We start from the raw sequence: 24,680 nt of genomic DNA, 5'->3' as shown, positions 1-24,680 counted from the left end.
ATTTTGGTCCCCCCCCCCCCCCGCCCCCCCCCCCCCCCGCCACTGAATTTACGAGTTCAGGAAAACGACTTCTTTTCTGTCCCACAAAGCGACTTATAAACGATGTTTCTGGAATGTATGATGACTTTAATCCCAATCCCAAATAAGACTGGCAGTCCCTCAACCCCTCTCAGGAGAGCCTCTTAGCTCCAGTAGTTACGCAGCGAAGACAGGTCTTCCTCTTCTTTTCCAGAGAGGTGCCCCGGAGGGCTTGAGGGATTACCCAAGCGAGAGCGGTACCGAAAGTTACCGCCCCGGGCCACATTCTATTCATCCTCTTTTCTCATCTGACCGAGCGCAAGGATGGGGAGGAAGGGATCCAGCCGGTGCTTCGAGTCTACCCACCAGTCGCGGAGTAAGCGAACCGGCGTAAGGGTACCCAGCGGCACGGGCCCGCAGTTCCCGCCCCGCGCCGCGCACGCGTTATGTAAGCGCCCGAGGCCCCGCCCCTGGCAGGCCCCGCCCCCACCCTGCCCGGCTCCGGCTCTGCCGGCGGAGGGGGCGGAGAGAAGCCGCAGCTGCAACTTCGCCTGGAGGCTCTGATCCTAGCCTGGGCTCAGCCGGGGACCCAGCCGCCGTCACTGCGGAGCCGCCCGCTTCCTCGGCCCGGGCCTCAGCGCAGCGGGCTCGGCCATGGCAGCCGCCACCGCCGGCGCCGCGGCGAATCTGGCCCCTGCGCTCGCCGCCAGTCTCTGAGCAGCCGTTAACCAGACCGCCCGCCCGCCCTCCTGCTGGTGCCTCCGCGGCCCCAGGTTCCGCACAAGTTTCCGCCGCCGAAGAAGCAGGAGGCGAAGGCGGGGGAGGACGGACTAGGGGAGTCGTACGCCCCCGGCCCTCCCGCCCGCTATGTGGGGGCGCTTCCTGGCCCCGGAGGCCGGCGGCCGGGACAGCCCCGGCGGAGCCCGCAGTCTCCCGGCGGGTAAGTAACGGGACAGCCCCTCCCCCGCGGCTGGTGTGGGGGTCGCGGCCGACCGCCACGCCTCGGGACCCTGCCGCCGTTCCCTTCCCTTCTCAGGCCTGCCTTCCCCCCCCCGCCCCAGGCCGCCTCCCCGACGCCGCCGCGCGCCCGCCCGCCCCGTTTCCTCCCGGCTGCCGACACCCCGGCACCGCGGGCTGACATCTGGCGGGCCGCGTCCCCGGTCCCGTCCGCCCCTGCATCGCGCGGCCGGGCGTCCAGCCTGCTCCTCCCCGGGCCGCAGCCCCGGCGCCCCAACTTCAAGCTCGCCAGGGCCTCCTCTGGTTGCGCTTTGTTGTCCGGCCTCCTCCCTTTTCCCTCGTGGGGTGTGTGGCCGACGTGGATAACGGGGCTCACGGGGACCCGAGCGGGAAGGTCGCTGCGACCGTGCTGCGGCGGCGGCTTGGGGCGCGCCTGGGAGGGCCGGGGTCTGCTGCGCCCACGCCCGCAGCTGCTACTTGGGGCGTTTTGGGGCGGGAGGAGGTTGCTGGTGATGCCATCTCCTCCATAAGTGATCCCCGAGGGGACTTCAGCCCCTCAGTGAAACCTGGTCACCTCCCCGCAGCTCTCTCTGGCGTCAGGGGAGGACACGTCCTGCATGAGCCAATCGATCTCTGAGCGGCGGGGGTGTTAATGGGTTTGCCTCTCCCTGGCCCCTTCAGGGAAAATTTGGAGATTGCCGCGTTCACTGTGTGAAGGGAGCGGTTTGTGTCGGACAGCCATTTCATGCCTGCATCGCTCAGAAGTTGTGTGGGAGCCACCAGATTGGGATAAATCCTCCCCTAATTTGGGATGAAAAAGATAAGGCTTAAAGAAAAAAAAAAGACTTGGGTTGCCTGTGACAAGTTGTCTGACCCTGACGATTCCCCAAGACACTTTAATTGGATCTTGAACCCTTTGAGAAGCTGAAAGTTATATAGGCCTTTTATCCAGAAAAAATTGCCATATGTACAGACGTAAAATTTTTTCCTCCAATTTTAGGTGGTTCTCGAACTCGTAGGTAACCTTGTTCCACAAAATGTTTTGAGTTCCACTTGTAACTGACATTTTTGTAGACATTTTTAAAGCTATTTGCAAAACAAAAACCGTAGAAACAGCATATGGAAGTGAGAATTTTTTTTTCTGGTAGCATTTTCTGCTCTTTAAAGTATACCAGGCACAGTTGCTATTAAAATTTCAAATAATGTAATTCTATGATAGTTCAGAAATTTGTGATGTGGTTTTTTTTAGACATATAATTTTACTAGTTATTGGGGGAGTGTAATTGACAAGTAGAAATTGTATATATACTTAAGGTGTCCAACTTGATGTTTTGATGTATGTATATGTATGCATTGTGAAATGATTTCCACAATCAAGCTATTTAACATATTCATCACCTCATAGAGTTACAATATTTGTGTGTGTGTGGTGAGAACACTTCAGATTTATCCTCTTAGCAAATTTCAAGCATATTGCACGGTATCAAGTGTAGTCACCATACCGTACTTTATTGGAGACATATGTAAATTTTTAAATCCAGAGTTAAATTTAAAATCATTCTCTTAAATTTGGTTCTGCAACACTTGTAGCAATAATGGAACTTAATGTAGGCATGGATTTAGTTAAAAAAATGTAAGTGGGAATTATCTTCTCTAAGATGTATACTATTTATCCTAATAAGGGGAGAGTGCAGTTGAGAGGTTTCCGATGCTTACTGACTACTAGAAATACTACAGTCACAGTTAACTTCAGTAAGCAAGAAGACAACTTCATTATCCCTAGGGATTGGAGGGAGTGGTTTCAATTTATCTGTACCTGTCAAGAGCCATCTGTAGTGTCTTTGTAACCTAACCTCTTGAAAGAGATTTGTAATAATAACATGTTTGGAGATATAATGTCACCCAAGCATTGTATCCATTTTTCCATTGTTTTTCATGAGGAAGAAAACCTCATAGTGAGCAGAAGTTAAGCAACTGAAGGAAGGACTTTGAGGTTGTATTGCAGGCCCTAGACCTTTGCTGTAACAAAGAATATAGTGGAAGGAGATAATTTATAAACAGTACCCAGGTTGAAGGAATTTGGACAGGATATCTTTACAAAGCATATATTTTATCATATTTTGACAGTGATAAGCCATTGGTAAGTCAGGACATGCCTTTCCAATAAATTTTTTTTTCAGCGATATGCCGAGAGTGAATTACTTTTACAGTAATAGTGATGTACTTTTTGCTATGCTTCTTTATTCTTTTTTTTTTAAAAAAAGTTTTTTAATGTTCATCTATTTTCGAGAGAGAGGGAAAGAGAGCAGGGGAGGGGCAGAAGGAGAGGGAGACACAGAATCTGAAGCAGGCAACAGGCTCTGAGCTGTCAGCACAGAGCCCGACACGGGGCTCAACCCATGAACCGTGAGATCATGACCTGAGCTGGTCAGACACTTAACCGCCTGAGCCACCCGGTGCCCCAATGCTTTATTCTTGAGCAAATAAGTATTTAAAGTTATTTTTTAGTTAATTTTATAAAGTTATACCTTAGATGAAAAACTTACATGTAGTTTCTTTTACAAATGAACAGATGGTGAAGGTCAAGATAATGACCTCTGAGATGCTTTATGCAGGGATTTCTTTTCCTTTCTGAGAATTTGAAGAAAATTTATATTTTTGAAATAATGTTCAGTATATCTTTTGACCAACTTGAGCAATTTTAGAATTTTGTGAAAACAAAGAGTTGTTTTCTGATTGTATTTGTCAGCAATCATTTTATTCCTCAAGGCCAATACGAAACCAGGGATAAGTAAATAATTTCTGGTATTGAAATGAGTTTACTACTTCAGTATGTGGGTTAATTCTAGGTATCCTAAAACTGATTTGTTTATCGAAATATGTAACTGGACTAAAGAGAAAATCAGTGGTAATGTAGAATCAGCTGAAAATATTGAAGGTAACATTTTTTTTTAAGGTAATGGTAGTAAAATCAAATAGGAACAATAACAAGTGTGGTTTGGAGAATACTGAACTTTTGACCTTTGCTTTGGGATTTAATTTTGTTTTGGTACCTACAGTTTTTCAGCTTTATAGAGTAAACGTTTATAAATGTAAATAAGATGAACATGTTCATATATTTCTATACAAAGAACACCCCCCTTTCCCCCTTTTGTGTTGGCAAGTATGGTTAGATGGCTAATTTTATTTTGAGAGAAAGCACAAGTTGCGGAGGGGTAGAGGGGTGGTGGGAGAGAATCCCAAGCAGGCTACACACTGTCTGTGGAGACTCTGATGCCAGGCTCAGACTCCCCATGAGATCATGACCTGAGCCGAAGTTGGACGCTTAACTGAGCCACCCAGTTGCCCGTTGAAAGCTGATTTTAAATAGAACAAGTGATACGTCTTTATGTATTTGATTGAATGCATTTGAGAATACCTTGCTGTTCAAAATGTATAATCAGAGGGAGAGGGAAAGGGAGAGAGACTCTTTAGCGGGCTCTGTGCCCTTCCTGGAGCCCAAAGCAGGGCTCCATCTCACAACAGGAAGATCATGGCCTGAGCCTAAATTAAGTCTGACACTTAACCAACTAAGCTATCCAGGTGCCCCTTTCTTTCCTTTATGTTTTAAAAATCTAGTATGATATAGTAGTATTTTGAGTACTTTTGCCTAGTTATACCGAATTTGATTCATTTTATAAATTATACTTTAAAAATATTAATATATTCAACCCTTACAACATTTGGGGGCAGGATATGATAGTTTTAAAGTATGCTAAAATATGAAAACATGAGATCTGGAGAAATGTCAGTGCCTTGAGCTTGAAATCTTCTTCCTAGTTGATGCATTGCCATAAGGTGTTTAGTGATGTCATAATGATAGTAGTGATAACCGGTATGATTACACCAGATACTGAGGTATTCTTCTGTGGTTCTGAATTAGATGGATCTAAAAGTACTGTGGTAACAATGAAACGTAACTCTTTTGCCTGAACTCATTTGGACATGTTCTATTATAATAGGCTTTGCAGGGTGAGGGGCGAATCTTAACTTTAGTAATGACTGTCGTGAAATGAACTTGATTAGTAATTGGAACTTGATCATTTCTTGGCTTGAATGGAGCTGGTAAATTAATCTGAGGCCAGGGAATAAATGGTGAGTTGACAACCACTATTGTCATGTTGTGAATATTTTTGCATGTTGAGAACAGAAAAATTTTAGAGTCATGATTTTTCTGACTGGATGAAATGTTTGTATGCATATTCTGAGAAAATGGTGATGACATGAAGAGTCCTAGATAGTATTTTACTGAGTGATGGCTTAATTAGTGGGAACTAATGTGTAAAATGTGCATTAAAAAATGAAGAATGTCATCATCTAGATAACTTCCAAAGCTGCAGTGAGATACTAATTATTATTACTACCTTAAGCATTCATATTTTACACTGCCAAAATAATATTCTGAAAAGTAGAATTTATCATATAAAGTATTCATTTTAAGAATGGAAATGATCGGGGTGCCTGGGTGGCTCAGTCCCTTGAGCGTCTGACTTCAGCTCAGGTCATGATCACTCTGAGTTTGAGCCCCACGTCAGACTCTGTGCTGACAGCTGGGAGCCTAGAACCTGCTTCGGATTCTGTGTCTCCCTCTCTTTCTGCCCCTCCCCCACTAACACTGTCTCTCTCCCTCTCTCCCTCTGTGTCTCTCTCTCTCTCTCTCTCAAAAATAAACATTAAAAAATTTTAAAAAAAAGAATGGAAATGGTCAACATAAAAAGAACGTCAAGTAGCTTTTCATACTAATATCTTACTTCTACTTTCTATTTTTCTTTAATTATAAAAATCCATTGTTATTACCTAGTATAGTGGTTGGCACATAATACGTACTTGGCAAATGTTTGTGAGTCATTCTTTCAATAAATATTGTGTAATAGGCATTGTACTAGTCTGTAGCAATACATCACTGAACAAGAAAGATAAGGTCCCAGCTCTCAGGGAGCTTACATTCTAGTGGGGACGCAGCTGTCTGTAAGTAAACCAACAACAAGAGAGTTCACCTGGTAAGTACTGTGAAAACAGGGAAACTGGGTGAGATGGCAGAGGTTGAGTAGAGCTGCTTTGGATCGGCTGGTCAGGGAAGGCCTTTCTAAGGAGGTAACGTTGAGCTGAGGCCAGAATGATAAGGAGCCAGACGTGAGGGGAGGAGTATTCAGGCACAGGGCACAGACACAGCTCCAAGGTAGAAATGAGTTTGGGGAGTCTGAAGAATATCAAGAGCCAGTGAATCTGGAGCATGGAGATCAGGAATGTGAGGTGAGGGAGCCCAGATAATGTAAGGCATTGTAGGAAGTTTGGGTTCTATTCTGTGTGAGGGGAATCTAGATATAAAAAGGGTAGGAGAGATGACTCTTCATTTATTCATTCACTGGGGAGTGCCTACTTTGAGGCAGACACTCTTCTAGCATTAGGGAAACAGAGTAGACATTCTCTGTCCTTGGTGTTTATGGATCATGCCTGGCTGTTCTGTGGGGAAAAATTGTGGAGGGTTGGGGGAAAGAAGAGAAGTAGGGAAGCCAGTTAATAGCATACTGCAGTTAATAGGTTACGTACAATAGATGGTCTGGGATCACAGTGGTAAGATCGGATTTGGGGAGAAGAGGATGGGTTTGGAATATACTTGAGAAAGCTGGGAGGATTTACCAATGGTTTGGAGATGACAAAGGAGGGAATCAGGAATCAAAAATGGTATCTTAGTTTTGGTTTCAGAAATTTTGTTTGGTGGTGCTATTTCCTGAGGTGAGGGGAAGAGAGAGGAAGGCAAATAGAATCAAGAGTTCTTGTTTTGGCCACATGCTTTTTTAGAGGTTGCAGGCACCACGTTGAGTCAAGCTCAGTGGAGAGATGGGAGAGGTGGAGGTAGGCATTTTGAGAGATGTCTGTGTATAAATGGTGTTTAAAGGTGTTTACATGGAGCAAATATGGAGAATACAGCAGAGGATCAAGCTCTGGGGCATTTAATGTTTCCTGTCAGGGAGAGGAAGAGGAACAATCCAAAGAAACTGAGAAGGAGCAGCCGGTGAGTTAGGAATAAAACCACAGAGTGTGATATTCTAGAAGAGAGGCGGCTGAGGGGAGGAGTAATCACTAAAGTCTTATGGTTCCAAGAGGTCATATAAAATCAGTCAGAATAGATCAGTGGCCCTGGCCAGTTTCCATGAGAGACTGTTAAAAACTTAAAAATTGGCCGGGATTAGAGATCTAATCCATTCAATTCTTTTTTTTCTTTTTAATGTTTATTTTTGAGAGAGAGAAAGTGCGCCTGCAGAGGGGCAGAGAGTGGGAGACAGGAACCCGAGCTGGCTTTGCACTGACAGCAGAAAACCCAACGCGGGGTGCAAACTCACAAAGCAAGAGATCTTGATCTGAGCCTGAATTTACGAACTGAGAGATTATGACCTGAGCTGAAGTCAGACACCCAACCCACTGAGACACCCAGGCACCCCTCCACTTAATTCTTTATTGCATGGAGATTGATACATAAGTGCTAAATACAAGTTTGAATTGCTTTCTCCTTGCTACTTCTCAAGCTAGGGTGACCGATGGTCTGGGTTTGCCTGGGACGTTCAGTTTCAAGACTAGGGGAGGGGAAGTGTCTCCTGGGATGCCTTACATTGAACAGTGGCTAAACCTTGACTCAAGGACATCTCAAATAGTGTAAGTGTTCTTCCCACCAGAGTAGATTTTCTGTCAGGGGACCAGACTTTGGTATTTAGTTTTATTTCATGCTTTGGCCTGAGAATCTGCCTCAAAATAGTAACTCTCTATTTTTGTTTCTTTTCTCCTGTGATAAATGGTTTAAGACTTCATTACATGGTGCTAAAATAATTGAAGTCATTGATAAGATTTTAAATTACTTTAAAGAATGAGTTTAAGATCAGGACCTTTGTTCTATACCTTTTCTGTGTAGTAGATGTCTAGTGAATAAATCTGATTGCTTTATTGATGCTACTTTTCATTACTAAAATTCAGAGTTAGAGATGAACTGTAGTTCTTAGTTATCCTGCCGGAGAATGGGATGAAATATTTGCACTAAATTTGGTGTAAAGTTCAAAGTTTTCTACAAGGTGGTTACGTTGTAGACAGATTGTGTGTTTTTTGACTGTAAGAAATATATGTTGCCTTCCCATGACATTACAGAAGCTTTTTTGAAGCTTTCTGAGTAGTACTGAGCATTACATCTTATTTTAGGAATGATGTACTGAAAACTTTGACTAGAAATTAAGTTCTTTAATTTTGGGAAGATATGTATTAATTTTCTCAAAACTTTATTTTGAAATGTTTTAGAACTAAAGTTTTGTTTCAGTTTTGGCACTTAAATGTGTTGTGTGTGGCACTTAGGTTCCTAAGTATGGGTAAACAAAAGGCTAATTGAGAAATAATTAGCCTACTCAGCTTTCTTTGGAGGTTAATGGCTACATAAATTAAAAGTAGCATTTATTAGGTCTGACAATTTAGGAAATTTTATTTTGATTGGGATTTTTATTTTCTCCTGGATGTTGTTGATCCTTCTAAGTTTTGGCATAATTTGCTACCATGGAGAATATTTTTTCTAGTGGTACTATGAAATAGTTACAGTGAGAGACAAAGGTGGGCCTCTGGAATACTGCTTGGTATACTTTCTCCACATTTATAGTGGTTTTATTAAAAACTTCATTTTTTACCAGTGTGTAAACTGAAACAAAGACTTATGAGAGATTAAATTAAATGTGGTCCTCATTCCAGATGGCTGCCAATATACTTTTTTTTGAATACAGCATTTCAGGTAACCAGAAGATAAGCTAGGACTTCCACCTGTTTACATATTGACATCAACATGCATGTAATTTTTGTCATAGGAGGAGATAGACTTGTCTGTGCTGTTTGCTGCCCTAACCCTCTTGAATTCCTTGCTTTGTATAATGAGTACTTGGCATATATTTATTGGTTTGAATTCATATTTTTTGTGTGAAAGGCAAACCACTTATTTATCTGGTGTCTATTTAATTGAGGTAATTTTAATCTCAGCCTGAACCAGTGAAAACTCTTCCTTGTTATGGTAGAATTGAGAATAAGGAAATTTCAGAATTACGTTGAAGGAGTGTAGTCTTATACCTTTTGCGGTAATGTGTTTAAAATTATTCATAGTAGTTAATGAACTTCCCTATTTATGTTTAAGAAAACAAAGAATACTAGTTTTTGATTACTTAAAATTCAGTTTTAATTTTCATTCCCACCAACAGTGCACAAGGGTTCCCTTTTCTCCACATCCTTGCAATATTTGTTATTTCTTGTCTTTTTGATAATAGCCATTCTAATGAGTGTGAGGTAGTATCTCATTATGCTTTTGATTTTCATTTTCCTAATGGTTAGTGATGTTGATATTGACACCTTTTCATGTACCTGTAGGCCATTTTTATATCTTTTTTGGAAGAATACCTATTCAGGTCCTCAGCCCATTTAAAAAATCTGATTTGTTGTTATTGCTGTTGCTGTTGAGTTTTATGAGTTTCTTATATATTTTGGATATTAACTCCCTATCACATACATAGTTTGGAAATACTTTTTCCCCGTTCTATATGTTGCCTTTTCATTTTGTTGATAGTTTCCTTTGCTGCATAGAAGCTTTTTAGTTTAATGTAGTCCCACTTGTTTATTTTTGCTTATGTTGCCTTTGCTTTTGGTGTCCAATCCCCCCCAAAAAAACATTGTCAAGATTGATGTCAGGGAGTTTACCCTCCGTTTTCTTCTAGGAGTTTCATGGTTTTGGGTCTTGTGTTCAAGTTTTTAACCCATTTTGAGTTGATCTTTCTGTATGGTATGAAGATAGGGGCTCAGTTTTATTCTTTGGCATGTGGCTGCCCAGTTTTCTCAGCATCATGTATTGAAAGAGATCATCATTTTCCCATTGTATATTCTTGGCTCCTTTGTAGTAAATTAATATACCCTATATGTGTGGGCTTGTGTCTGGGCCTTTTTTTTTTTTTTTTTTTTAATGTTTATTTATTTATTTTTGAGAGAGAGAGAGTGAGTGAGCAGGGGAGGGACAGAGAGAGAGGGAGAGAGAGAATCTGAAGCAGGCTCCATAGTGTCAGCACAGAGCCCGAAGCGGGGCTCGAACTCAAGAACTGTGAGATGATGACCTGAGCTGAAACCAGGAGTTGGACACTTAACTGACTGAGCCATCCAGGTGCCCCTAATTCTGGGCCCTTTATTTTGTTCCATTGATTTGTGTGTTTGTTTTTATGCCTGGCACTTTAGAAACAATATTTTTTCATATTTATTCAGTTATCACAAAAACCCTATAAGAGAGGTACTCTAATTTGTTTTCTCTTTTTACATGTGAAGAAACAGAGGTACAGTTTAGGTAAGTGACTTACTCAAGGTGTCACTGCTAATAAGAGGTGGAATAGAGCTTGAGTCCAGGCAGCCTGGTTTCACAGTCCATTCTTTACCACTAAGCTACACTGTTATTTCTGTAATAAAAGAAAAAAATTAGGACTATTAGAGTCAGTTACCCTAGAGACAAACAGTACTCAGATGGACTGGAGGATGGCAATGAAGAACATAAATATTGTTATTTTAAGTGTCCTTCATTTTAGCTAGATACTCTCCAGTGTAGTTTGAGGTTTTTTCTCAGTGTGTATGTGTGGTTACTATTAATGTGAATGCTTTTTTATGTTTTAATGTTCTTTTTAATTTTTTTGTGACTTGTGTTTTTTGGCCCTAGGAGCTTGTTTTCTCATATTTATTAGGTATTTTAGCCATCATCCCCTCAAACCACTTATAATTATTTTTTTTAACTGTTTTGGAAAATATTTACTGATCTTTAGGCACTTAAATGCAAACTAGCTCAAGGGATAGTTAAAAATCTGGATTTTAAAATAAACAGACAACAAGCTCCCCCACCCCTATTTAATCCTTTTTCTAAAAGGAAGAATATTTTTTAGACCTAATTATAGTGTTTCCAGAATTTTAATTTTATACCATGAACATTTATTTGGTACCTAGTAGTAATAATGACTTAAGTTTATTGAGACCCTGCCTGGCCCTGGAGCTCTGTGTTAGAGACTAAAAAAAAAGAAAAAAAAGAAAAAAAAGGTGTCTTTCACTGTTCTTAGTTTGCTGAGGGAGAAGAAAGGCCTACACAAATGGGTTAATATAATTTAGTAAATCCTGTTCTGGAATTTTGAGTGATATATTGGGAGAGCACAGAGTAGTAGTTATTGAATGCCACTGAATACCTCTTGGAGGAATCAGAAGACATTTAGAACAAGATTCTGAACTGGGACTTGTAAAGAAGGTAGAGAAGGAAAAGAGCATGGAGTTGTTAAAGAACCTCGACTGTCTGGAGGCAGTGATTAAGTGTGTGTGGCTAGAGAGTGTTTGTAGGGCAGCTGGCATAAGGGAGATAGGGGTTGCAAAGCATTAGAAAATGGGGCTGTAATTGGTGAAGAAGTTTGCCAAACTTTAGTTTGCAGGAAGGAACCTACAGATGTATATAAGCAAGAGAATGACAAATGTACTTCATTCTCAGAAGAGAACTCTGGTAGTAGGGTCGAGATAGCTTGGGTGGAATTACTTGGCAGCAGTCCAGCCAAAATATATGATCTGTGACGGTGGACATCTAATTCAGTTTAGTATTTTCAAAATGGACTGAACAGTTTTAGAAACTGATTACTCTTAAGTGTTTAAGGAATAGCTTTTTTGTTGTGTTCTCTGGATTTATTCCTTTTTAACTTAGTTGTATGTTGATTTCTACTGATAGTATTGGGGCAGTTGAAGGCCACTTTGTGTAAAAGTACTTTGTACTTGTTAACATTTCAGAGGTGTTAAAAGGTGAGACATGTGCTTCTTATGTCATACAAGGGTAAGTGTGCTTTGATATTTTCTGTTTTGTTTTATTCTATGTAAAATGGTTGGTCTCGATCCACTGATAACCTGCATTTTGAGAAACACTGCAGTTTGTGTTCATGATTTGTATTCAGCTTTTTATGTAAAAATAAATATGCTTTGTCAGTGATGTTATTTTTATTTTCTTCTGGCTTAGAGTTGTCATTAAAAAAATTAAGTAAGAGGCACCTGGGTGGCTCAGTTGGTTGAGTTTCTGACTCTTACTTTTGGCTCAGCTTATGTTCCCAAGGTCGTGGGATCAAGCCCTGCATTTTTGGCTCTGTGCTGAGAGTTGGAGTCTGCTTTTGATTCCTGCCCCCCTACCCCCGTCTCCCTCTGCCCCTCTCTGCCACTCACACGCTTTCTCTCTCTAAATTAAAAAAAAATTCAGTAAGATTGGTTGTTATTCTAAATGCAGAAAATTATAGGTATATCAACATATTGTGGAAGACTTGATACTGTATGCATTTTTGCTTCCAATTAAAAAAGTGCTTCAGAGAGAAAATGTAGCAATAGGTTACCTCTTCATTTGATGCTAACCTTCTTATATTTCCAGTGTGATAAATATTAATAATTTTAAGTAACTTTTTCCCGGGCATTCAGTATTCTATTTAAAAGAATTGAAATTCATGTTAAAAAATTTAAAATACCATTTCCAAAGAGAAGTTCCAGCGTACAAAGGTACTTCTGTCTTTGTTCTGGAGAAAACTGATTTTACAGTCAGTTATTCAATTGCTTTAATATGATAGGACCTAGGTAAGACTTTATTGTCAGAGATCCCTGAGCCTCATTGTAATTTTTTTTTAAAAAGTCCATAGCATGTACCTAGAAATTGAGTAGTTCCCATTTCAGTAGCAGAGTTTTACAACTGTAGTGTAAGATAGTTTTCCTTATTATATCCCCTGGTAAGCATATTTCCCTTCTAGTGCTTAACTACTTTGTGCTTCTGGATTGACTTGAATAGAGACAAGACATGGCATTCTCCTCAGAATGAATGAATTCAGTCTAAATTAAAGATTAGAATGTTGTTTTATTCATGACATTTGTTAATTATCTTCAGTATTCTAGGCATATAATATAAATTTTTTTTTTTTTTAAGAAGTACAGTTGAACCTTGAACAATGCAGGAGTTAGGGGCACCAGTCCCCTGTGCAGTTGAAAATCTGTGTAAATCTTTTAACTCTCGAAAACTTAACTACAATAGCTTGCTGTTGACTGGGAAGCTTTACTGATAACATAAACAGCTGATTAACACATATTTTATATGTTATATGTATTATATACTGTATTTTTACAATAAAGTAAGGTAAAGAAAGCATTATTAAAATCATAAGAGAAAATACATTTGCAGTACTACACTATGTTTGTCAGTACCATAAGTTTATATCATCTGTGTATAAGATGAATTGTCAGTATCTATATCGTCTTAAATGGTACAAGCCTGTGTAGGTGTTGTATGTGTTAACTAACACTAGACACCAAAAATGAAAAGATAACCTGAAAAACACATTCATATATTACAGGTATACACAACAAGTCATGCATTGAAAGTGAAGAAGCAGTATTATGATTGTCCCACAGTAGCCTAGCCTATACACTAATGAATGAGTCATTGTAACATTTTAATGGCATACAGAATTACAGTCATATTCATAATATATTATTGGAAACTGTTAGATTTTTAAAAAACACTTACGTGTGGTAGCCTGATACGCAGTTTTTCTCAATGACGAGAGAGGGGCATACTATATGGTAATGTAATTCTTTGAAAGCAAAGTCATAAAACAGTAAGAAAACCAACACATTATTAATTTTGTATTAAATATTACTCATTTTATGCCTATATGAAGATAGGCTATCCACTACCATACAGGTTTTGCGCAGGATATTGTACATGGTGAATACTTAGGTGGTGATGATGATGATGGCATAAAAACATCTCACACAGTTCTTGCCATACAGTTACTGGATTTTCATGCAAAGACATACATACAACAGGTAAATTTTTTAACTGTTTGGCATGATGATTATTTCTATTCATTAAGTGGAAGTGGATCATCATAAAGGTCTTCATCTGTGTTGTGTTTCATGTTGAATAGGGAGGAGGGGGAGAAAAAGGAGGGTCTTGCTTTCTCAGGAGTAGTAGAGGTGGAGGAGGTGAAAGGGAAGACAGTAGAGGCAAGCAAACTTGGTATAACTTTACAAAAATACATCATAATTTTGGTCTGACTTTTTCGCTTTCTCAAAAATGTTTCTATACAGTACAAGTGATTTTTCTACCATTTGCCTTAGTTTTAGTGCTTGTGTCATGGAAAGGCCATGTTGTAAAAGAAGTCAAAGCAGTCTTGAGTAATCAGAACCGTTCTGCCAGATTGTTTAATGTCAGTTTGTTTTCTGACAGTGCTTCTATGTCGTCTTTTTCGTTGTCTGGCATTGGTTTAGAAGCACTCATCTCTATCAAACCATCTTCTGTTAATTTCTCTGTTGTGGTATCTATTTGCTTTTGAATTTCCTCAAGACCCGTATCTTGAAAGCCTTAATTTCCCACCTATTTTGCCATATCCACATCTGTTTCGCGATTCCTTTGGCTCTGTCGTTAATCCTGTGAAGTTATGTGTAACATCTTGACACTGTTTTCTCCAGCAGGAATTTATTGTTTCAGGGTCGATGGCTTTCACAGCTTTTTCTGTAACGATGTTGGTATCTTAAATGGTGTAATCCTTCCAGACTTTTATGATATCCTCTCTTTTGGGGTTCTCTTCCATAATGTTTTCAATGCTTTCCATAGGGAACCATGCAAGATGAATCTTAAAGGTCCTTATGACCTCTTGATCTAGAGGCTGAATTAGAGACCTTGTATTAGGGACAGGTAAGCCACTTTGATATCTTTGGTGTTCAACTCATAAGGTTCTAGGTGGTCAGGGGCATTGTCCAATACCAAAAGGGCTTTGAAAAGCAATCCCTTACTGGCAAGGTACTTCCTGACTTCAGGGACAAAGCATCAGTGGAACCAGTCTAGAAAAAGCGTTCTTGTTCAGCCTGTTCTACAACCAAAAGTCTGGCTGCTGATGGTTACCTTTTTTCTTCAAGGCCTGGGGGTTAGCAGCTTTACAGACAAGGGCAGTCCTGATCATACACCTGACTGCATTTGCACAAAACAATAGAGTCAGCCTATCCCTTCCTGCATTAAATTTGGTGCTCGTTCCTCTTCCTTACTAATAAATATCCTTTGTGGAAATTTTTTTCCAGAGTAGGATACATTTGTCTGCCGTTCAGGCAGATATCCTTTCTCATCAGTGATTTTTGTAATGGTGTTTGGGAGCTCCTCTGCTGCCTCTTGGTCTCAGAAGCTCCTTCTCCTGTTATCTTGACATTTTTAAAGCCAAACTTCCTTCTCAAATTATCAAACCATCCTGTGCTGGTATTAAATTCTTCAGTTTTGTATCCTTCACCTTCCTTTGCCTTAAGTTGTCATGTACTGTAATGAGACTTTGCTTTTTCTCAAATCAATCTAGAGTCTATAGGTAGGCCATTCTTATGGCAGTTTTGCACCCACCTACAAGCTGTATTTTCAAATCAAGAAAAAAAAATTTCATAAAGTTTCCCATATTTTTGCTCTCCTGCTGGTGTAGCTGCAGCAACAGCTTCGCAAATTTCCTTTTCTTTCTTTCTTTCTTTTTTTTTTTTAACAATGGTCTTGATATTGGATTCATTTATCTAGAAATAGAAAGCAACTATATGTACTCAAACTGTAGTACATATCAAGCATTCACCTTTTTCTTTCTAATGTCCTGACTTTTCTGCTTCTTGGGAGCATTTCTAGCATCACCAGCGATACTTCATATGGGTCCCATGGCGTTGAAAGTTTATGTTATTGCACAAAACATGAACTATGAAAACTATGTGAGAACCATGAGAGATCAGTTTATTGTGCTACACATACTAGAGACGATTACCTTCACGTGGCTTTTTAAATGGATGCTCGCAACACGTGAGTTCACTGCAATAGCAACAAGAAGTGGCTGTAAAATCATTACAGCAGTATACTGTGTACTACAGTTAATTTTATGCAGTTATGATTTATTATTACATCTTTGCATTTATTTACATTTCTCTTTGAATGGCACCATGTATGGTGTGGAAGTGTTTATGTAAGTTTTGATAAATTGTAACTTTTTGTAATAGGATTTTTATATATTTTATGGGAGTAAGTGATAAAAAAGGACTAGCATCTACATATATTTTACGTGTTCATGACAAACCTAACTTTTTCTTAAATTTTTTGTTATTTCTAGGCTACTTGGTATGTCTGCAAGTTTTTTCACACTGTCACAAATCTCCAGGAAGTTTTCTGATATGTTTACTTAAAAAATTCCACGTATAAGGGGAGTCACTCAGTTCAAACCGATTGTTGTTCAAGGAACAACTATAATTTTAAAAATCTAAAACTTTATTTTTTAATTTCTCGGTTAGTAAGATTGGACATTGTTTCATATCTTTATTTGGCATTTACATGTACTCCCAGCCTATTTATGCTATTTGCTGGGTATTTCTGAAAAATATTTCTCCAATAGGTTTGCATATGGGAGAGAAAGTAGTGGACTGGTTACCCTTTTTGATAATGGTTTAGACAGGACTTTGAGTTCATATACAGGGGATATTACCTAAGGAGCCGATTGAAGCAAACATTTTGGTATAGATTATAGGCAGATCAGAGAACAGGCCTGGTTACAGAATACTTTCACTTGGTGCTTTTATAGGTGAGTAATTAAGTGAATTAAAGTAAGTCCCATTCAGAGAGAGGTCTGGAACCTACAAAGTTTTAAGTGGTTGTTCTGGACATCAAAGCTTGTAGAAGTGTCTCTGGTCAATATTTTAAATTTTTAGTTAGTTTAAATGTATATGGTTTTCGAGGCTACTTATTTGTTTTATACATCTATGAAACCAAAACATTTAATTTATAAATTACATGTAAATAGAAATTCAAACTAATATTAACATGACATAATGTTTTATTAAAACTAAAGATTTAATGTTGGAGTTAATATTGGTAGAAACCACTTCAGTTCTGGTTTTATTATTAATCTGTTTATGAATTTTGATTTTTTAATATTAATATAAAGAATGGCTATCCTGAAGGTGTGGTAAAATGATTTAATTCATTTTATGGACATGTTTATCTTTCTGTGATCCTTATGTTGAAATCTAAAAACTTTATTTTTTCTAAAGACTACTAGAGGGCACTTGGGTGCCAGTTTCAATACTGTGCCAGTTTGTAATTCTGTGAAGATGTCTTGTTTCATATCATGATAAGTGCCTCATGTGTTATTTGCTCTTTACTTAGAAGTAGCTGTACCCGTGAACATAAAACACAAATGTGGGCATTAAAATTACTCAGATCATCTGTGATGTGCTTATTAATTTTTTAAGGATGCATTGAAATGAAAGCCCCAAATTCTTATATAGAACTTGTTAACTTCCACAAGTCTTCAGGCTCCAATTTGAGAATCACTGTGTTAGCCATTCATAAAGATATGTGCTTCTATAGCTTTTATATAAAATTCAACAGATTTAAAATTGCTCTTTCAGATCATACTAACTTTTATAAACTAGTAATAAATAGTTCACAGACTGGTACTGGTTCACAGATATACTTTGGCATTGTAATGGATACTAATTAATGAAGTATGCAGAAAAGTAAAATGAAGGATGAAACCACAAAAGGCAAATAAAAATTAAAAATGGAAAAGATAAGTAAAAATAAAGACTGAGAGAACATTGAAAAGTGATGTTAGCTAAAAAATAAAGATTTAATATAACTCAAGGGAAAATAGAGCAGAGAGCCAAGATGTTATGGTGTTTAACTTTTACCAAAATGTAACTAAAGAAATAAATACACGATAATTTTAAATGTTAAGTGATAAGTATATAATAGAAAAAAAAAAGATTTATTTTCCATTAGCATATTGCACTTAAATTATCATGCGGTATGATTCAATTAGGCTTTCCCTGGACCTCCATTCTCAGCTAATGCCTCTGTGTGGAATGACAGATGCCTGCATATCAAATATTCCAGAGCAGAGTGCTGGCATTTATAGACAGATAGATAGATTTGACATTTTATTTTATTTTATTTTTTTATTTTTAATTTTAGAGAGACTGTGAGCAGGGTATCGGGGTAGAGGAAGAGAGAGAGAATCCTAAGTAGGTGCCATGCTCAGTACAAAGCCACATGTGAGGCTTGATCCCACCACCCTGGGATTGTGACCTGAGCTGAAATCGAGTCAGATGCTCAATTGACTGAGCCACCCAGGCATCCCAATTTGACATTTTATTTTGTTATTATTTTTTAATGTTTATTTATTTTTGAGAGAGAGAGCATGAGTGGGAGAGGGGCAGAGAGAGGGAGACAGAGAATTTGAAGCAGGCTCTGTGCTAATTGCACAAAACTCAAAGTGGGGCTCCAGCTCACAAAGTATGAGCAGAAGTAGGATGCTCAACCAACTGAGCCACCCAAAAACCCCCTGATTTGAAAGTTTTAACAAGGCAGCAGTACGTGTTTAATTAAAAGTTCAATACCTGTAAGGGGAAATCAGAGTCCTTCAGCAGAGGAAGCTGCTAAATCAGCATTGAATTTTTAGGTGTATGATATGTAAGTTTATTTGATGAGTCTTAGATATCACTGATCTATTTTAATTATTTGACAAAAAAATAACCTTTTTTTTTTTTTTTTTTAGTTTATGTGTATTTTTTCTAAGGTCAAAAAAGATGTCTACTCATAGACATTGTGAATATGCTAACATTTGCATATTTTCCTTTGTAGGCCCAGATTATTCCTCATCAGCATGGTTACCTGGTAATGAGTCCTTGTGGCAGGCCACAGCTGTTCCGTCCAACCATCGAAATAATCATATCAGGAGACATAGTATAACTTCTGACAGTGGTGACACCGGCATTGGAACTTCTTGTTCTGACAGCGTGGAAGGTGAGCGGAAATTCCTAGTGTTTAGACATGAGCCTTCAGAATGGTTGTCATTGAGAACATTTAAGGGATGTATTTTGTTGTTCTAAAATAAGAAATTATAAACTAGTGTTTGAATATTTAATAATGTTCAGTGTTGTTATATATCAAAATTCTTTCTCTGATCATATTAGTTTTTCCCTCATTCACTTTTAAACTATTTATTTTGAGATAATTGTAGATTCACATCCGATTTTAAGAAATAGTGCAGAGATTTTATGCATTCTTTATTCAGTACCTCCAACCCCCACCCATGGTAATATCTTGCAAAACTCTACACTATGGTATCACAACCAGAATATTGATACAGTCAAAATACAGAACATTTCTATCACCGCAGTGTACACTTCGTGTTGCTCATGCTCCCCCATCTCCCTTAACTCTTGGAATCCACTAATCTATTCTCTATTTTTATAACTTTTTCATTTCAAGAATGCTGTATAAGAGGAATCATACAGTATGTAACCCTTTAATTTTTTTTTTTTTTTTTTTTTTTTTTTTTTTTACGATTCATTCAGGTTGTTGTGTATGTCAATAGTTTATTGCTAAGTAGTATTTGGCATTGGTGGCATTAGATAGACCACATTTTGCTTCACCATTTACCCACTGAAAGATACTTTTCAGTTTCAACTATTGGGAATAAAGCTGCTATAAGCATTCATGTGCAGGTTTTGGTATAAACATATGTCTTCATTTCTCTGTGGTAAACATTTAGGAATGAAGTTGCTGGTTGTATGGAAGTTGTATGTTTAGTTTTTAAAGAAATTGTCACATTGTTTTTCAGAGTGATTATTTCATTTCCATTTCATGGATCATCGTGAAGGATCTAGTTTTTTCTTCATTCTAGCTAGTATTGGTTTTTTTTTAAGTATTTTTCTTTTAATATTTTTTAATGTTTTTTTATATTAAATATCATTTATTGTCAAGTTGGTTTCCATACAATACCCAGTGCTCATCCCAACAGGTGCCCTCCTCAATGCCCATCACTCACTTTCCCCTCTCCCCAACCCCCATCAACCCTCAGTTTGCTCTCACTATTTAAGAGTCTCTTATGGTTTGCCTGTTTTATTTACTTTTGAGAGAGAGAGAGAGAGAGTGCACGTGCGCGCAAATGGGGGAGGGGCAAAGAAAGGGAGATACAGAATTTGAAGCAGGCTCCAGACTCTGAGCTGTTAGCACAGAGCTTGACATGGGGCTCGAACCCACGAACCATGAGATCATGACCTGGGCTGAAGTCAGACACAACTGACTGAGCCACCCAAGTGCCCTGCATTGGGCAAAGAAAATGAACTTCAATCTTAGTTGTACAAAAAGATTAAGTCACTATGTTTCGGTTTTCAACATCTTGTACATTCTAAGACAGGTTTGACCCTTGTCTGGCTCCAAAGAGGTAAGCTCTAAACCCTTGGAATATCCTGCTTAATAAGAGTGTCTTTGTTTACCTGGGGACCTTGGTTTTCAACCTTGGTGGTTTTTAAATTCTGGCCTTTCTGATGAGAATGTAGTGGTATCACTGTGGTTTTAATTTTCATTTCCTTCAAGATTAATAATGTTGAAAAATTTCTTCACATGCTTGTTTTCCATCTCTATTCTCTTTGTTGGTATGTTTCTTCATGTCTTTTGCCCATGTTTTAATCAGATTATTTCCTTTATTTTACTGTTGAGTTTTGAGAGTTCTTTATGTATTTCGGATACTAACCCTTTGTTGGCTATATGGTTTGCAAATATATTCTTCCACTCTGTAGCTTGTCTTTTTATTCTCTAAAAGTGTCTTTTGCATAAACATAAAATTGGATGTTTAGTGTGGTTTTTTTCTATATGGATTTTGCTTATAGGGTCAAGTCTAAGAACTCTTTGCCTAGTCCCAGATCTTGAAGATTTTCTCTTAATTTTTTTCTTAAATTTTCATCATTTTTTCTTTTCCATTTAATTCCATGATCCATTTTTGAGTTAAATTTTTATAAAGTAAGTATGTTTGGGTGTCTCCAAGACCACCCTTCATACCAGTGATTTGCTTTAAGGAATCACAGAACTCAGAAGAGCTGTCATACTAATGGGATCAGCCATAGAGAAAGAAGCAAAGGGCAGGATCTAGGAGACAGTAGGCCCAAACTTGCATTGTCTTCTCCCAGTGGAATTGTGTCTGCTTAATTCTCCCAGCAGTGATTTGTGACCGCACATACAGAGTTTTGCTAACCAGGCAAGGTCCACCCAAGCCTTGGTGTCCAGGATTTTTATTATGGTTTGGTTATGTTGGCATGGTTGACTCCATGTGTGGATTACCTTACTCTGTAGTCCTTGAGAGGTCAAGCTGGTATCACATGATTCAAGCCTTCCACCATAAATCGCATTATTAGCATAGACCATATGAAGCAACCCAAGGTCCCCAGGTAAACAAAGACACTCTTATTAAGCAGGATATTCTAAGGGTTTATAGGTTACCTCTTTGGAGCCAGTTAAGGGTCAAACCTGTCTTAGAATGTACAAGATGTTGAAAACCGAAACATGGTGACTTAATCTTTTCGTACAACTAAGGTTGAAGTTCATGTTCTCTGCCCAATAAGTCTTGAAATTGGGTAGAATAATTATTCCCATTTTATTCTTTTTCAAAACAGTTTTTGCTATCTTCATTCCTTTGCTTTTCTATATGTTTTAATAATTTTGTCTATATGTACCAAAAATTTTGCTGAGAATTTTATAGGAATTGTGTTATCTATATATCACCTTGGGCAGAGTTGACATATTTGCTCTCTTCAGTTTTCTAGTCCATTAACGTGGTATAGTTCTCCATTTATTTAGATTTTAACTTTACTCACCAATGTTGTACACGTTTTGTTAGATTTATACCTGAATATTTCATTATTTATTTATTTATTTTTTTGAGTGATTGTCAGTGGCATTGCATTTCCAGTTTTGGTGTCCATATGTTGTTATTACAATAGAAGTGAAGTTGATTTTTGTATATTTATTTTGTGACATTGCTGAACTCACTCTTTAGTTCTACGAGGTTTTTTTTTTTGGTAGATTTCTTGGGATTTACTCTATGCACAATCATGCCATTAGTAAATAGGGATTTTCTTCCTTTCCAATCTATATGCCTTTTATTTCCTTTCCTTCACTTATTGCAGTGACCAGACCATCCAGAACAGTGTTGAAGATGAGTAGTAGGACTAGACGTTCTTGTCTTTTTCCTGATCTTACAGATAAAGTGCTTAGTCTTCCACCGTTAAGTAGCTGTGTAACAACTGTTAGTTGTAGGTTTTTCGTAGATGCCATTTATCAGTTTGAGGAAGTTTCCCTCAAATTGCTGAGATTTTTTTTTTTTTTTTAATGAATGGGTATTAGATTTTGCAAATGCTTTGTCTACATCACTTGATAAATGATATTCTTCTTTAACTTGTTGATATGGTGGCAAGTTTTATTGCTTGATTTTTCAAATAGTGAGCCAGCTTTCCATCCCTGGAATAAACTTCACTTGGTCATAATGTATAATTCTTTACATATATTGCTGAATTCTATTTGTATTTTGTTAAGGAATTTTTCTGTGTATCCATAGAGATATTTATCTGTAGTTTTCTTTTTTGAAGGAACTGTCTTATCCTGTTTTGATGTCAGGATAATACTAACTTTATAAAATGAATTGGAAAGTATTCTCTCCTATTTTCTGGAAGAGAAATGTATGGAATGATATTCTGTAGATGTTTGGTAGCACTCTTCAGTGAAATAATCTGAGCCTAGAGATTTCTTTTTTCATAGTTTTAAAATAATGAATTCAGTTTCCTTAATAGTTATAGGGTTATTCAAATTATCTCTTTGAAATTGAATAAATTATGATAGTACCCGCTCAACCCCGAGGGAAGTGGTCTGTTTTGTCTTAGTTGTCAAATTTATGTGTATAGAGTTGTTCATAGCTTTTCCTTATTATCTCTTGATGTCTGCAGCCTCTGTAGTGATATCCCTTGTTCCATTTCTGGTATTGTTAATTTGTGTTTTCTTTTTTCTTTTTTAAGTCTTGGTAGCAATTTGTCGGTTTTATTGATCTTTTCAAAGGATCAGTTCTTTTTTTCATTAATTCAGTTCAGTGATTTCTACTATTTATTAATTTATTTCCTTTTGCTTTGGGTTTATTTTACTTCTTTTCTAAATTCTTAAGGTGGGAGATTAATCTGGTTAGTGATTTGAAACTTTCCCTTTTTTAGATGTATGCATTTGGTGCTATAATTTTTTCTGAGTACTGTTTTGGCTTTGTCCCACAAGTTTTGATATGCTGTGTTCTCATTTAGTTTATTGTATTTTCTTAATTTACCTTGAGACTTCCTTTTGACCTCAGTTATTTAGTAGTATGTTGTTTAGTTTCAATGTGTTTGGTGTTTTCTGCCATCTTTTTCTTATTAATTCGAGTTTGATTGCATTGTGGTCAAAAACATCTGATTTCAATTCTTTTAAATTTTTTGAGGTTTCTTTTAGGTCTTAGCATATGTTTATTTTGTATATCTTCTGTGGGCACTTGAAAAGAATGTGTATTTTGTTGTTGTTGGGTTAAATGTTCTATAAATATTGATTAGGTCATGTTGGTAGTGGTGTTTTTTTCTATATCTTTGATTTTCTATGAAGCTATTCAGCCAGTTGTTGAGAGAGCAGATTTTTAAAGTCTCAACTATAATTGTGGATTTGTATACTTTGGTTGGTTCTTTAAATTTTTGTTTCATATATTGTAGTTCTGGTGCTTGGTGCATATACATTTAGGATTTCTATGTATTCTTGGTGGATTGGCCCTTTTATCATTATATAGTAATCCTGTCTCTGGTAATTTTTTTGTACCGAAGTCTGCTTTATCTGATATTTATATAGCTGCTGTGGCTTTCCTTTGATTAGTGTTTAAATGGTAAATGCTTTCCATTTTTTTTACTTTCAACCATCTGTATCATTATAGTTGAAGTTACTTATGACAACATACAGTTGGATCATGAATTACAATTCACTCTGCTGATCTTGGTCTTTTAATTGGTATATTTAGGCCATTTACATTTAATGGAATTATTGATTTATTGATACTTAAGTTCTCTGTCCTTTTTCTTTTTTCATATTCCTGCTTTCCTATGCATTGCTGGAACATTTTTAGAATTCCACTTGGATTTATCTAAAGTATTTTTTAAAAAACTTTATTAGAATGCGTGTGCATGTGCATGCGCACATGTGAACGGGGAGGGGCAGAGAGAGGGAGATTGAGACTCCCAAGCAGGCTCTGCGCTATCAGCATGGAGCCCAGTGTGAAGCTCGAACTCATGAACTATGAGATCATGAGTCAGACAGGTAACCGACTGAACCCCTCAGGTGCCCCTTTAGTATTTTTAAGTGTCTCTCTTTGTATAGCTCTTCTAGTGATTGCTCTAGGTATATGTGTGTGTGTGTATATATATATATATATATATATATGTAATGTAAATAACTTACTTTAACAGTTTGAGTGGAGTATAGAATCCTTTTACCATCCCCCACTTATAATAGAATTGTTTCAAATATTATCTCTTTATATATTAATAACTATATTAGTGTCATAATATTTACTTCAACCATCAAACATAATTTAGGAAACTCAAGAGCAAATAGACAGCCTATATTTGCTTTCTGTGTTATTTTTTCCTTTATATTTTAAGGTTCTTTTTATTGTTTCCTTTTGGTTTAGCCATTTTTTAGGATACAAATTACCTGAATTTCTTTTCAACTGAGAATGTCTTGATTTTCCCTTGATTCCTGAAGGATAATTTCATTGGGT

General features: G+C 37.8%; 1 protein-coding gene across 2 annotated transcripts in view; it reads left to right on the top strand.

Moving 5' to 3' along the window:
• The first annotated feature begins 784 nt into the window (after positions 1-784).
• CEP85L (centrosomal protein 85 like) overlaps positions 785-24,680 on the top strand; it is a 154,503-nt gene continuing 130,607 nt past the window's right edge. For both annotated transcript variants that reach the window (XM_049654252.1, XM_049654251.1), the window contains exons 1-2: positions 785-958; positions 18,707-18,868. In XM_049654252.1, the coding sequence (XP_049510209.1) occupies positions 886-958; positions 18,707-18,868 (235 nt within the window). In that variant the 5' untranslated portion in view covers positions 785-885. The remainder of the gene's footprint in view (positions 959-18,706; positions 18,869-24,680) is intronic.

The sequence above is a fragment of the Panthera uncia genome, assembly GCF_023721935.1.
Source record: "Panthera uncia isolate 11264 chromosome B2 unlocalized genomic scaffold, Puncia_PCG_1.0 HiC_scaffold_24, whole genome shotgun sequence".
Classification (NCBI taxonomy): domain Eukaryota; kingdom Metazoa; phylum Chordata; class Mammalia; order Carnivora; family Felidae; genus Panthera; species Panthera uncia.
Note: the sequence above shows the minus strand (reverse complement) of the source record. Positions and strands in the feature narration are given on the sequence as shown.